This window comes from Arachis hypogaea, chromosome 18 (genome assembly GCF_003086295.3).
Source record: "Arachis hypogaea cultivar Tifrunner chromosome 18, arahy.Tifrunner.gnm2.J5K5, whole genome shotgun sequence".
Lineage (NCBI taxonomy): Eukaryota > Viridiplantae > Streptophyta > Magnoliopsida > Fabales > Fabaceae > Arachis > Arachis hypogaea.
In genome coordinates this window covers 112,010,609-112,025,095 of record NC_092053.1, presented here as the reverse complement: position 1 = coordinate 112,025,095, position 14,487 = coordinate 112,010,609, and the positions used below count along the sequence as shown (strand labels likewise).

Below are 14,487 nucleotides of genomic sequence, written 5' to 3'. Positions count from 1 at the left end.
CATCCGTCGTCTTTAATTTGTTTGCTCAGCCACGCTTCCGCCGCCGTCCGGTACGGTCATGCTCAGGAGCTTTTGTCCTCATCTAGTCGTGTTGCTCCAAGTCACCAACATGTTTCCTCATTCACCTATGATGTGGTCGTCATCTAGTCTTCGTTTGCTTGTCGTTGTGTTCGTTGTCGTTTGGTCGCCGTCGTCCATCGCGCTCAATCGCTCTTCGTCATACTTTGTCTAGACAGCTCAGATCGAAGGACAATGCTCAGAAATCATATTGATTATTGAATGTTGTGTTTTTATTGAATGATTAATTGATTATTAATTAGCTTTGGCTACTTTATTGTGTTGTTGCTCTGTATTTTATGTTTTTCTTTTTTTTTTTTTGCCTAGTGTTGTGTTGCTGAAATTGTGATATTTTGTGTTTTTATTGGATTTAATTGTGCTCATCCTCATTAGTTTTTGTTTCTGCTTAATTATGTTGTGTTTGTGCTTTACTTCATTAGTTCATCCTTATTCATTTTTGTTTGGACTTAATTAATTGTACTTAATTGCATTGTGTTTGTAAATTATTAATTTTTTCTATATTATATTTAAAGTTGAATGACTTTTTAAAGTTTATATTAGATTATAATTATATTTTAGTATATTTATTTATATTTTATTTATTATTTTATTATAAAATAATTATTCTAATTGAATCATATTTGAATTTATTGAACTAATGAATCAATAAATCAATAACTAGAGAGGTTCGATGACCGATCCAGTCTTCATAATTTCGGTTAAGTTTATACATATCTTTACTTTGTCATGTTGTGCATAATAAATTTGGATCATCTAAAATTTAAATTTTTAGATTAAATAGTAAAGTGTAATTTTTCACTCTTAAATAGTTTCTCTTTTATTATTTTTTTAGTCCAACCTATTTTTTCTTAGTTCATCTTGTAAAATAAATAATAAAAAAATATTTTTTATTTTTTAAAATAAAATTTAAAATTTAAAAAATTTCAAATCCATGCATCATTATGTCGAGAGTGAGACAAACAGGTTTCTCCTCACCAAAAAAAGGAAAAATAGTACATGAAGTGAGTCTCTTCCACAAAAAGATGCTTTTTCGTACGAAAAGATGGTGTCCAATTGTCCATAACCTTATTAAAACGTTGGATGCGAGAAAATACCAAAATATTGTGACGATGCATGCCTGTCCTTTAAGTTTTGGGTGAACGGAAATTTTTCTGCTTACAACCCCTTTTTTTTATTTATATTTTGGGTGTTTCAAAATAAATTTAAAAAAATAAAGAAAAATTAAATATCATTTCTCGTAAGTGAACAACAAACACGTGTAATGCATTTGGGTTTTAAAGAGAGACAATTCTAAATTTCTAATTGAAAATATAGGACTTCCTCGGTATCCATCCTCGGATATAAAAAGGCTTCTTTGTGGCCATTCTCATTACACGAACAATTATCCATATTCAAGTAAATAACACAATAGAGATTGGCTTTTCATTCTACACCTCATGGCTCTTGTTCACCTTTCTTCACTCACACTTGGGTTCAATAAAATGCTTCCATTTGAGAGAAACTCATCACTTATTGAAACCAGAAAGAGAAATATCCCTTCGCAAATTCAATGCCTACCATTGAATAAAGCTTCAAATAATGATAATACGACAATTTTCCGACGCACGGCAAACTTCCAACCTTCAATTTGGCATTATGAATATATCCAATCATTGAATACTGATTATAAGGTGTTCTTTCTTACTTTCATTTTTCTAGTGTTATATTATTTGTCTATATTCTGCTTATCAAATCACATTATTCTTAAACAACTTGGAGCTTAGCTTTCCTTTTACATTATGGATACAAATAAAAAAATATTTTACAAATCTTTATATATACATCAGGTTTTTAATTAGATTCATAAAATTTAAAGTTTGTAACTAGATATATACATAAAATAAAAAATTGCAATTTAAGAAGAAGGATCTAATTAAAATTTGGTTAAAAAAAAAAAGAAAGAAATTCTATAAAGAAGATAAGGTTAATGTGCTCTACTCAACAGGATATGAAAAAAGAACCCATCTCAGTATTCTTTTAAATAAAATAATAAAATCGGAATCAAACCAAGATAATATAGATTAACCCCCTTTTTTTAATGTTTATGTATTCATTTATATAATAATTATAATATTAATATATTATGTGTATGCAAAAAATAAACTATCAAATCATTCACTTATAAAATATATGTTAAAATATAAAATACACATTAAAAATAAATTAAACAACAGATATATTTATACATAAATATATAATAAAATAAATTTGAAGACTGATTTTTAATATAATAGTATGCGATTCAAAAATATCACCCTTAAGTTAAGGACATGATTTGAAATGTTTTTATTTTACATAAATTCTTCAATTGACTATCTAAAGCAAGAAGTTAGAGTTTAGGAACACCCAACTTAACTAAGCAAGCAAAGCAAGAATTTAGGTGTTAAGTTAAGGATTATTCTAAAATCCAAAGATAGATAATAAAGTAGATATTGCCATCAGCATTTTTAGCCAATAATTTAATTTTTTTAGTTCAACAATTTAGCATAATTTTTTAGCAAATATTTTTAAATATTATTGGCTAAAAACAATAAATTGTGCTGGCCTAGAACATTATTCTGATATATTCTCTTCTAAAAATGTCTGAGGCCAACATGTATCTAATAATTATTAGCGCAGGAAGAATCATACAAAGAGAAAATTAAAGTGCTAAGGGAAGAAGTAAGGATGGTCCTTTGCAAAGTGGAAAAGATGCTTGATCAACTTGAGCTCATTGATGTCTTGCAAAGACTTGGAATTGCTTATCATTTTAACAATGAAATATGGAACATATTGAACAATATTTACTACATGGATAACTCCGAGAAGAAGAGTTTACATGTCACAGCACTTGAATTCAGGCTCTTAAGGCAACATGGTTATAACATTTCTACAGGTTTTTAATCTCTTGCGACCGAGTGCTCTTAAATTATTAACCAAATTTGTCTCCCAAAGAATAAATTCATAATATTTTAGTATACTTTTTTGAATTAATTTATGTCGCTAAAAAAATATTTATATTTGATTTTTTTATATTAGATTTTTTTTATTATTTTCTTTATTACCGTCAGGATAGACACCTAAGAAAAAAAGAACTAGAAACTACTGCGGCGAAACTAACACTCTTAACAAGATTGATTTTATCACTATGATTTTATTTTTCGCCTAGAAATAGAGTCATCATCCATAATATTATTATTATTATTATTATTATTATTATTATTATTATTATTATTATTATTATTTTACAGAATTCTGCAACATTTTTTCCATTTTGTTATTTTTTTCTTTGACAATAAATAAAAAACTTTTGAAAAAAAGTATATAATTTTATAAATAATAGCAAATAAGTTTTATATTTTTTCTTCTCTTCCTCCTTTTATTTTCATCTCTTCTTTTTCTTTTTTTTTTATTTATATAGTTATTTTGTGTTCAGTTTCACAAATTTATGTCTTTAGCTTTATAAATTTATGGGTAAAACGTGCATATAAATCAAAGTCATGAATTAAATTTTACAAATCAGCCAAATTGAAAATAGATACATGAATTAACCAGAAGCATATTTTCATGTAGCTCGAATTAGGGGAATTCAAATTAAACATTCACAGTCATTCGAATCACATTGATTCGAATTACACACACTAAGACACTAATTCGAATTGGGTAGCTTTCAATTACTCATGTTTTGGTGCTCATAGTAATTCGAAACAGGGTGTTTCGAATTACTCATATGAGGAGTGCTAGGGGGCCAGTACTTTTGTTAAATTCTGGGCAGCACTTAACCATTAAAAGGAAATTGAATGATTGTATACCATTAGATGCAATCTCACACCATTAAAAATATCATTGATGGCTAATTGATGGCTAAAAACCACAAAATCTGCTGGCCCCCTAGACTTTCTCTTACTCATATTTTGCCTATAAAAGGAGTTCGAACCAACCTCATTCGAATTATAAGTATTACTATGCATCAGCTATTACAAATTTTTACAACACCCATAATATTTTTTAAGTCATTTTTTAAAAATATTTTGCATGGAATAAAATTTTTTTGTAGTATAATTTAAATAAATTTATTAAAAAATTTATTAAAAATTATATTTACTCAAATTTCAAATATAATAATACTCTTTTACATAATTAATAATTTAAAAATTAAAAAAAATATTTCATTTCATGCAAGCAATTTAAAAACAATGGCTTAAAAGATGTTATGAATACCGACTTAGGTAAGTAAAAATATATATTTTTTAATTTTTAAATTATTATGGCAGAATATTTTATTTAAAATTTAGGTACATGCATGTATTTACCTAAGTCACTAAGGCATTACAAATTTTGATAGTACTCCTAACATTTTTTAATCTATTTTTTAAAATTATTTTGTATGGAATAAAATATTTTTTGTGATATAATTTAAATAAATTTATTAAAAAAATTAATAATTTAGAAATAAAACAAAATATATTTTATTCCATACATTAAAAAAACTAACAAAATATTTAATTAGGAGACTTTTTCAAAATATTGATAACCTATCAATTCGAATTATATATAATACTCTTTAACGCATTCTTGATAGCTCATGAATATTTTAAAAAAGTCTCTTAATTAAATAGTTTGATAGCTCATTTTTTCTTTTTAAAAAGTTTTGTATGGAATAAAATAATTCTTTTAAATTTTTAAATTATTATTGATTAAAATAGAGCATTTTTTTAAAATTTGAGTACATATATGAATATTTACATTTAAATTTAATCTTTTTTTTAATTGTTTAGCATGAAATGAAATAATTTTTTTAATTTTTAAATTATTAATTATGTAAAAGAGTATTATTATATTTGAAATTTGAGTAAATATAAATTTTAATAAATTTTTTTAATAAATTTATTTAAATTATACCACAAAAAGGATTTTATTCCATGCAGAATAATTTTAAACAATGACTTAAAAAATATTAGGGGTGCTATAAAAATTTGTAATAGCTGATGCATAGTAATACTTGTAATTCGAATGAGGTTGGTTCTAACTGTTTTTATAGGCAAAAAATGAGTAATTCGAAACACCCCGTTTCAAATTACTATAGGCACCAAAACATGAGTAGTTTGAAGCTACCCAATTTGAATTAGTGTCTCAGTGTGCGTGTGTATAATTCGAATTAGTGTGATTCGAATTACTGTGAATGTTTAATTCGAATTTCCCTAATTTGAACTAAATGTAAATGTGCTTCTGGTTGACTCAGGTATCGATTTTTAATTTGGCTGATTTGTGAAATTTTGGTATGGCTTTAACTTATATGCGCGTTTTATCCTAAATTTATGTTTTTTTTTTATAAAATTTTGCAATTTTTTAATTTAATTTTTTTTCTCTTATATTTTGTCTATGTAATTATTTTGTATTCAACTTTACAAATTTCTGTGTTCAACTTTATAAATTTCTATATTTTATCATTTTTTTACAAAATTCTACAACATTTTGTTTTTTTTTTTTTTTGACAATAAACACAGAAATTTTTAAAAGAAAACACATAACTTTATAAATAATAATACAAAAATTTTGCATTTTCTATTTTTTTTTTCTCTTTCTGTTTCTCTTATTTACTTTTGTTTTTCCCTCAAAAAAAAGAGAGGAGAAACTAAAAAAAATGCAAAATAGAAAAGAAGAAGAAATAAACGAAGCAACAGCAACGAAAGAAGGGAAAGAAGAAGTGTGTGAGTCATATGCATTTTGTGTAGGTTATTTTTATTGGAATAATCAGTAGCCCAACCAACTTAGCCTTGATTACCAAAAGCGTTCGTGTAACAATACCGAAAAAATAAATGAATGATTGTCAAACAATATGAAGTAAGAATTTTGTAAAACCATATGCTTCTTAATATATGATGCATCCAGGTTCAAACTTTGGCGAATGTACTAAGTATTGAATATGAGTCCTTTAGTGTAGTGTGGGTGTGTTGTTGTATCTAGAATTGGGAGTTGTCCAATCTATCTGACTACAAAAAAAAAATTGTATTATGATAAAATTTTTCGTAAACAAAATATTTAAAAAAATATATAATTTATTATCTTGGTCATATCCCCATCTTAGTACTATATTATATTATCTAATCAGTTGATATATGAGATGGTATTAATGTGAGATTATGTGCTGCTGTTGCTGTTGTTGTGGCAGATGTTTTTCTTAGCTTTCTTGATGACATGCATAATTTCAAGGAATACCAATCGGTTGATGTTCAGGGAATGTTAGCATTGTATGAAGCCTCATTTTATTCAATGGAAGGAGAAAAAATATTGGATGAAGCAAGAGATTTGACCACAAAGTTTCTTGCAGAATATTTGAACCAAAACGAATGTAGCTATTTATCACTACTAACTGAACATGCTTTGGAGCTTCCATTACATTGGAGGATTCCTAGGTGGGAGGCACGATGGTTCATTAATACATACAAAAGAAGACAGAACATGAATCCTACTTTGCTTCAGTTAGCTAAATTAGATTTCAACCGTCTTCAATCCATCTATCAAGAGGAACTGAAGTTTACATCAAGGTGTGTGGTAAATTCTTGAAAGGTTACATTCCAGTTATGCAGTTTTTCCTTTAAACTTTCGAAAACGTGCAATTTGAGTCTCTAAAGTTACCGAATACTGCAGAGAAGATCTTATGTTAAATTTTCATCCAAAAATATCCTCATGTGATGTTTTATTGATAGTTTGATACAATTATCCCTTAATAAAAGGGTCATTTTGGAAGAAAATTTAGCAAAAATCCTTTATTGGACCATTTTATAATTTCAGGGAGATAAATTGAACATTTTCAAAGTTTAAATAACAAATTGCACATAAGACAAAGTTCAAAAGGGTAAATTATAAGGTGAATGCTATGGTGTCTAAGAAGTGGTGCTTACTTGTCAAAAAAAAGTTAAAAATTAATATTTAATTTAAAAATATAAAAAAATCATTTTTAAAAAATTAAAACTTACTACAAAAACTAAGTTAAACAAAATTTAGGTAACAACTCATAGGTGCCATAGAATTTGCCAAATTACAATTCCCATTCTTGAAAGTTTAGAACTATTTATAGTATATTTAACTTGAAATTAAGTAGATATGCTTAGTTTTTATACTCCTCTTACTTACATGGCTTATATATATGGGAAATAGATCTTCCCAATTTTTTTCTTTCAAAATAATGTTGTAAAAATGTGATCTTTTTAAAGTTTAAACATACAACAACTTCGATCACATGTTATTTTGTGGTCCCACTTAAACAGTGTACCAAGAAAAATCGCATTTTATAACATCACTTCCATTTTCTTATGTTTGATCTTGTTTAAGATGGTGGAAAAGTACTGGCCTTGCAGAAAAGTTGAGCTTTGCCAGGGATAGGTTGGCAGAGAACTACATCTGGACAGTGGGAACAAATTTTGAGCCAGACCTTGGATATTCAAGAAAAGTCATAACAAAGATTAATTGCTTCATAACCGTAATTGATGATATTTATGATGTGCATGGAACTTTGGAAGAACTAGAGCTCTTCACTAAAGCTATTGACAGGTCATTAAACAGTAGCTACTCAATCATACCCCTTTTTTTTTTTTTTTTGCATATCATATGCAATTTTAAAACAGAAATTAACAGTTATTACCTTTTATATTTTTATTTTAGATGGGACTCAAGGACCATTAATGATCTCCCAGATTACATGAAAACTTGCTTTCTTGAACTTCATAACTTTGTCACTGAATTGGCCCTTGAAACCCTAAAAAAGAATGGGGGTTACATTGCTCCATATCTAAAGAAAGTGGTAAGCAACTGTTTGATTTATTTTTCTTAATTAGCATTTTTTGCTATGAACTTTTATGCACACAATATTGTACTTAGATTAATCAAAAGACTTAAAATTTGATGGACTTCTTAAACAATTTACAGTGGACAGATCTATGCAAATCATATTTGGTTGAGGCAAAGTGGTATCATGGGAAATATAAGCCGAGTTTGGAGGAGTACATGGAGAATGCACGGATTTCCATAAGTGCACCTGTTATACTTACTCATGTTTACTTCCTAATCCCTCATTTATTTGTAGAGGAGGAACAAGTTCCCCTAGAAGAGTATTCTGAGACAGTTCGGCTTTCGGCAACGATTTTACGGCTTGCCAACGACCTTGGAACATATAAAGTATCCACACCAAATTTCAATCTTGCTCAATCTAAAACTCTCATCTTCTTATATTCTAATTTTTTTTTCCCATTTTCCCCCTTTTAGCGTGAGAATGCCACTGGCGATGTTCCCAAGTGGATTCAATGTTACATGAATGAAACTGGAGCTTCTGAAGTAAAAGCAAGGGAGCATATAAAATCCTTGCTGTGCATCACATGGAAAAAGATGAACAGAGAAGCTCATAATTCTTCTTTGACTCAACGTTTTGTTGAAACTGCAATAAACCTTGCAAGAATGTCATTGTGTATGTACCAACATGGAGATGGTCATACTATTCAAGATCCTAAAACCCAGAGCCGTATACGATCATTAATTATCCAACCCATTCAATGATCTATGTACACAGTGCTTGCTAGAAAATAATTAGAAATAGCCCTAGCAATAGCAATAACTTTTAAGGAAAATGATATTTTCATTCCATGTCGATGGCTAAAGATTTACACGCCCATTACAAAAATGCTATGTGCACACAAAAAATCAGCCATCAAATCAACTATTGTGTATTTGTGTATGAGTACATGTATAATTTAAGCTATTTTCAATGTGTATTTTGTATTCCACCTTCTACTTTATACGGGTAGGTGATTTTTAGTGTACACCTAACAAGGTTATATCCATTATGTAGTAATCAATCACTTGTTATGTTTGCTTTATATCTTGTGCTATTTATCAAGAAACAAATAGACAGGTTTGCTTCTTGACCTTGACCTCACATAAACCTCAGAAGTGATCTGTGGAAGATACGGGCTCATGGGTGTCGCAGCCGCAGAGGATTGATAGTGATGTGGTGGCAGTAAACAGTGACAGAGGGTTGATGATGGTGCAGTGGTTGGAAGACGGGTTGAAAATATGCAACCACATATATCAAACGTCCTGTTACTCCATGACTGGTTGATGATACCTTTTGAAATAGTAAAGTGGCCACTCTTTATTGGTAGCAAGGTTGAATGAAAAAAAAATTCTTAGATGGGTGAAGGATGATTAACAGCCCTACAATGCTAGTCTCGAACAGGAAAAGATGAACCATAAGGGTAGGATTGACAAGACAAAGCTAGAACATCGATATTGGGGTAAAGAACAAAGCTTCTAGAAGATGATACAGATACCAAGATTGAAGCAAGATTCAGACATTTAGATGTTCAACCGAAGTTCAACAAAGTTAAATTGGATATAATAAAATAATAAGAAAATGACAAATAGATCCTGAACCATTTCTTGCAAGAACACATAAATCCCTAACAAAATTAGTCTTTGACTATTGAAAAACGAGATACATAAGCCTTTTTGTAAAGACACATAGGTCTTTTTGTTAGTGAACAGAAGGATTTATGTGTCTCATTTTTTCCAATGTTCAAGAACTCATAAATATTTAATTTTGGTTAGAGATTTATGTGTCTTCACAAAAAAAGGTCAAAGATCAATTTGTCCTTTTCTCTAAACCGTAATTTTGTATAAAATATATTTAAAAAATTATGAACTGATTTTCTGGTAAAAACTGGACAAATTGAACTGGTCACAACCATAGAATAGTTACAGCAAAAAATTCAAATATATAAGACATAATAATCAAAATTAGTCCCTCCATGTTTATACTGATCACATAGTCCCTAGTTTTAAACTGTCAATCAAGTTAAACCTTTCTTCAATTGACCAGTCAAGCCGAGGTCAGCTTTCCATTAAGTCATTGACCAGTCTGTTGACAGGGGACTAACTTTTTTAATGTTGTAAAAAACTGGGAAATAACTTGATATGTTTAAGAAAATGGACCAATTTGATCATTGAGGGAAAACTAGAGGACCAATTTGATTGCTATTTTCAAATATATGTATAGACTACAACTACCTATGTACATGAATATATCATTAAAATCTACTCAATTTCCAACATCCGGAAATTAGAACCCCAAAAAGAGAGGAAAGATGAAAGCACACCATACCTCTTAGAACTAGGAGCTCAGCAAAGAATGAATAGAGGTTCCTTGAGTGAAGTTGATCTAAGAGATTTCAAATGAATTGTAAAATATAATTAAAAATTTAAATAATGAAAAATAAGTATATTCACTTTTTCCCCACGCTAAAACCCCTCCCTCTTGGGTATCTATAAAATACATGTGCAACAGGAAAATACACTTAGAACGCAGGGCTTTGTAGGATTTAAGAAAAGATTCCCACAGTTTTTCTCTTCCATTCCTAATCTTAGAGTAGCTAAAATATCCGTCACGAGTCCACATACAATGCAATAATCTCACAGAAATTGTTTTCCCTGCAGAATTCTAATCAAAAGATGACTCATGACTGTATACGACCTTTGTGTTTGTGGATCACTGGATTGATCTGCACTCACAATTGTAAATACTTTATGAGCACAATCTAGTTCACAGGTCAAAACAAGGGTGTCCCTTGCATGACAACTTACAAACTTCAGAATCTAATTTAGAAATTTCAACCATAAGAAAATAAAGAGATATCTTTTGGCATGGTAAGATGTGAAGTTTATTGAACTTACTATTGATGAAGTTATTGTTCTCCATGTTGCAGCAAATCAGTTCCACGAGACTGAGCAGCTAAGAGGTCTTCCTTCATTCAACTTGGAACTGCAAATAAAAATGGGTTGTATTTTTAAATATTTATAAAGATATGATAAATGAATATATGTTTCTAACCCACTTGTGACAGAGACAAAGGCGATTTACCAATACACGGCATTCAATAGTTATCTATGTAGTTAGAGTCTCACAGTTAACCAACAATATGTGAAGGTTTATCATGTATGGCTTTGTATGACAATTGGTGAATGGATATGAATACACGTATTCCTAAAATTATGGATTTGTCTATATTTAAAGCTATTGTTATGTCTTTATGCATATGATTTATAATTATGAAAGCATACTTGAATGTTTATGATACTTCAATAGAGATAGCATACGTATATGACTTGTATGCTTTGATTTAGGTTTTAATGTAATGCCATATTTGGTTTCGCAACTGTTGTATTTACTTGGACGATTTGAATTCTTATGTATGATCGATGCTCCGTTTTCATTTTCTTTTATCAGCACAATAAAGGTCAAAAGTTGTATTAAATTTACCTGGCTACACAAAGACTACTTTTATTATGACAACTTGTACATAAACAGATACATTCAACAACAACAACATCCTTATCCCACTAAGTGGGGTCGGCTACATGTATAAACAAATACGTTCATATATATATATATATATACAAATATCAAGTTTCTTACCACATGGGCTTTAGCGACCAAGAATAATTTGAATGATGCCAGATTCAACGGAGACCACTACCACTAATCACCACAGAACATAATCCATCTGAAAAGTGGTGAAACCTCTTTGAATCTCAAATAATGATAACACACTTATCAACCTGCGAGACAAATTTCTCAGTGGTGTGACAATCACAGCAAATTCCGGAGACCACTACCAGTAATCACCACAAGAACATAATCCATCTGAAAAGTGATGAAATCGCTTTGAATCTCGAATAATGATAACACGCTTCTCAATCTGAGAGACAAATTTCACAGTGGTATGACAATCACGGCAAATTCTAAGGTTCTTTATTATAACTAGTGGCTTATCAGCGTTAGTAACCAAAAGTCCATATGCAAGAGCTATCTTCTCACTGTGCTTGTTGACCATATTTATTTTGACCTCCTCATCAACATCATGGAGAATGGATTCAGTTTCAGACACAAAGCCAACCTCTTGAATTTTTCTTATAAGTTCTTCAAGCTTCTTATGTATTTTGTCTGAATCAGGGTGAGAATAGTCATCCACCATAAACCGGTGGATTTTATTCCCATGCTCGATAAAGCTGCATCCAGGGTTTTTAGTTAGAACATTTCTCTTCATCAAGGTCCTCAGTTTTGACGCTTCACTCCATAGGCCTGAAGCAGAATATATGTTGGAAAGCATAATATAGTTTCTAGGGTCATACGGATCTAAGGCAATCAAATTCTCTGCAGCTTCCTTCCCAAGATCAATGTTACCATAAACACGACAAGCACTGAGAAGGGCACCCCAGACTGCAGAATTTGGTTGTAATGGCATGTGCATAATCAGGTTACGAGCATCACTAAGAAGACCACAGCGCCCAAGAAGATCAACCATACATGAATAGTGATCCAATCGGGGTTGAACCCCATAAACATCAGACATAATTCGGAAATAGTATTTTCCTTCCTTGACAAGCCCTGAATGGCTACAAGCACTTAACAAATGAGTAAAAGTAACATGATCAGGCTTCATACCTGCCATTACAGTCCTTTCAAAGAACTCTATTGCTTCTTTCCCACACCCATGGATGGCATAGCCTGCAATCATTGCAGACCATGCCACTTTATCAGGTTTAGATATCTCAGCATAGACCTTTCTAGAAGCATCCAATCTCCCTAACTTTGAATACAAGTTCAAAAGTGTGGTAACAATTGTCACATTTGAATCAAGACCGCAGGTGAAGATTACACTGTGTAAGGCCTCTATCAACATTCCTAAAGGCAAAAATTCACAGGCTTGAAGCAAACTCACCATTGTGGCCTCATCAGGAAAAAATCCATTCATCCTCATCATATTAAAATAGTTAATAGCTTCAATGGGGATTCCATTTTGGGTGCAGGAAGCAACGACCGAATTCCACGATATCATATTTGGCTCTGACATAGCCTGAAACAACCTGAAAGCACAGTCAACGCAACCAAACTTTCCATACATATTAATAAGAGAATTAGCAACCTTCACCTCAGCCAGCATACCCAACTTCAATGCACAACAATGAAGATACTGACCTTCATCCCTAGCCTGAGCAGAAGCACAAACCGAGATAATAGATAGTAGTGTAAGCTCATTCAATTCCAATCCATACTCAGATTTTATCATGGAAAACAAACTGATGCACCTGCCAAGGTGGCCCATTTTCGAAAACCCAGAAACCAAGGAGTTCCACGACACAAAATCCTTGTTGGCCATTTCGTCGAACAGCTTCTCTGCGTCATGGATCAAGCCCATGTTGAGGTAACTTGATACCAGTTGATCACCGATAAACCCATCTCTGAAATTCAGCGATTTGATTACACGGGCATGGATGACCCTGCAGCAAGAGACAGAGGATGAACATTTCAGAGCATCGAGTAAGAAAGTAACAAGAGGGTCACGATATGAAGAAATGGAACGGCATGGTAAAGAGGCTTGGGAGAGGAAGTAACAGCGGGAAGTAAAGGAATGCAAGTGAGGCAGGAGTGCTAGTTTGAACAATAGAGGCTTTGGTTGATGTGCAGACAGAAACATGCGAGCCACGATTTTCGCGTGGAACCACATTCAATCGTTCATCATTCATTTTACAATTTTTAAGAGTAAACCATTAGGTGTGTTTGTTTTGGCATTTGAGGGTTGAAGAGCACGTTCAAATTTGTTTAATAAATATGGAAAGTAAGAGGGTTTGTAAAAGATATTATTTTAAATAATATTTTTTTTAAAGATCTCTTATAAAAATAAAAGTGATTTTATATTTGAATATCTCATATAACAGAATTTTTTTATATATTAATTATAGGATTTGTTTAGGTGACTAAGAAAAGATTTTTTATAAAAAAGTAAAAGTAATTTTATGTTTGTATAAAATAAGATAAAAATATTTTTTTGTTCATTTATTATGTGAAAAATATTTTTTTTAAAGAAAAAATATCTTTTAAAAAAAGATATAAATTGTAAATTCTCGAAAAAGATTTTTTTTTTTTTTAGTACTTTTACTATTAAAAATTTGTTAAACATACTAAAAAATAAAAAATATCTTTTTTCATTGAAAAAAGAGTTTTTTTTTTTTATTGATTTAATAGCACCCAAACAAGCACTAAGAGCTTGTTTGAGTGAACTTCTAAGAAAATATCCTTTTTTTTAAGTTATCTTTTTTAAAAAGATCTTATGAAAAAGTAAAAGTAATTTTATATTTGGATATCTCATACAAAAAGATCTTTTTATCTATCAATTATATTTGGGTATAACAATATAAAAATACTTTTTTGTTTATTTATTACATGAAAAACATATTTTTTTTAAGAGAAAAAGATTTTTTAAAAAAAGATGTAAATTATAGCTTCTCAAAAAAGATGTTTTTTTTATTTTTCTAGTGATTTTACTTTTACTACTAGAA

The 14,487-nt window shown here is 30.2% G+C and overlaps 2 protein-coding genes across 7 annotated transcripts; one reads left to right on the top strand and one right to left on the bottom strand.

The window, feature by feature from the left end:
• Positions 1-1,442: 1,442 nt before the first annotated feature.
• Positions 1,443-8,864, top strand: LOC112771293 (myrcene synthase, chloroplastic-like). 3 transcript variants are annotated; one of them, XM_072226257.1, is made up of 7 exons: positions 1,443-1,748; positions 2,737-2,992; positions 6,269-6,644; positions 7,477-7,650; positions 7,762-7,900; positions 8,026-8,274; positions 8,362-8,864. In XM_072226257.1, the coding sequence occupies exons 1-7, from the start codon at positions 1,515-1,517 to the stop codon at positions 8,647-8,649; spliced, it is 1,716 nt and encodes a 571-aa protein (XP_072082358.1). In that variant the 5' UTR covers positions 1,443-1,514; the 3' UTR covers positions 8,650-8,864. The 3 variants fall into 3 exon arrangements, with proteins under 3 accessions (XP_072082358.1, XP_025671772.1, XP_072082359.1); XM_025815987.2 differs by having other exon boundaries at positions 7,432-7,650; XM_072226258.1 differs by having other exon boundaries at positions 1,599-1,748; positions 2,732-2,992; positions 7,432-7,650.
• On the bottom strand, positions 8,712-13,729 carry LOC112771292 (pentatricopeptide repeat-containing protein At5g40410, mitochondrial). Of its 4 annotated transcripts, none has more exons than XM_072226255.1 (4): positions 11,564-13,729; positions 10,822-10,909; positions 10,253-10,309; positions 8,712-9,217 (listed from the first exon to the last, which is right to left on the bottom strand). In XM_072226255.1, the coding sequence occupies exon 1, from the start codon at positions 13,653-13,655 to the stop codon at positions 11,760-11,762; it is 1,896 nt and encodes a 631-aa protein (XP_072082356.1). In that variant the 5' UTR covers positions 13,656-13,729; the 3' UTR covers positions 8,712-9,217; positions 10,253-10,309; positions 10,822-10,909; positions 11,564-11,759. The 4 variants fall into 4 exon arrangements, with proteins under 4 accessions (XP_072082356.1, XP_029150979.1, XP_025671770.1 ...); XM_029295146.2 differs by having other exon boundaries at positions 8,712-10,649; positions 11,564-13,428; positions 13,544-13,712; XM_072226256.1 differs by having other exon boundaries at positions 9,105-9,242.
• Positions 13,730-14,487: the final 758 nt, after the last annotated feature.

What these genes read in the sequence shown, in the direction of transcription:
- LOC112771292 (XM_025815985.3), bottom strand. Translation starts at nt 13,655, where the DNA reads ATGTGGTTCCACGCGAAAATCGTGGCTCGCATGTTTCTGTCTGCACAT.
- LOC112771293 (XM_025815987.2), top strand. Translation starts at nt 1,515, where the DNA reads ATGGCTCTTGTTCACCTTTCTTCACTCACACTTGGGTTCAATAAAATG. An exon ending in CATTGAATACTGATTATAAG is followed by an intron (nt 1,749 to 2,736) that starts GTGTTCTTTCTT and finishes TTATTAGCGCAG; the next exon opens with GAAGAATCATACAAAGAGAA. An exon ending in ACGACCTTGGAACATATAAA is followed by an intron (nt 8,275 to 8,361) that starts GTATCCACACCA and finishes TCCCCCTTTTAG; the next exon opens with CGTGAGAATGCCACTGGCGA.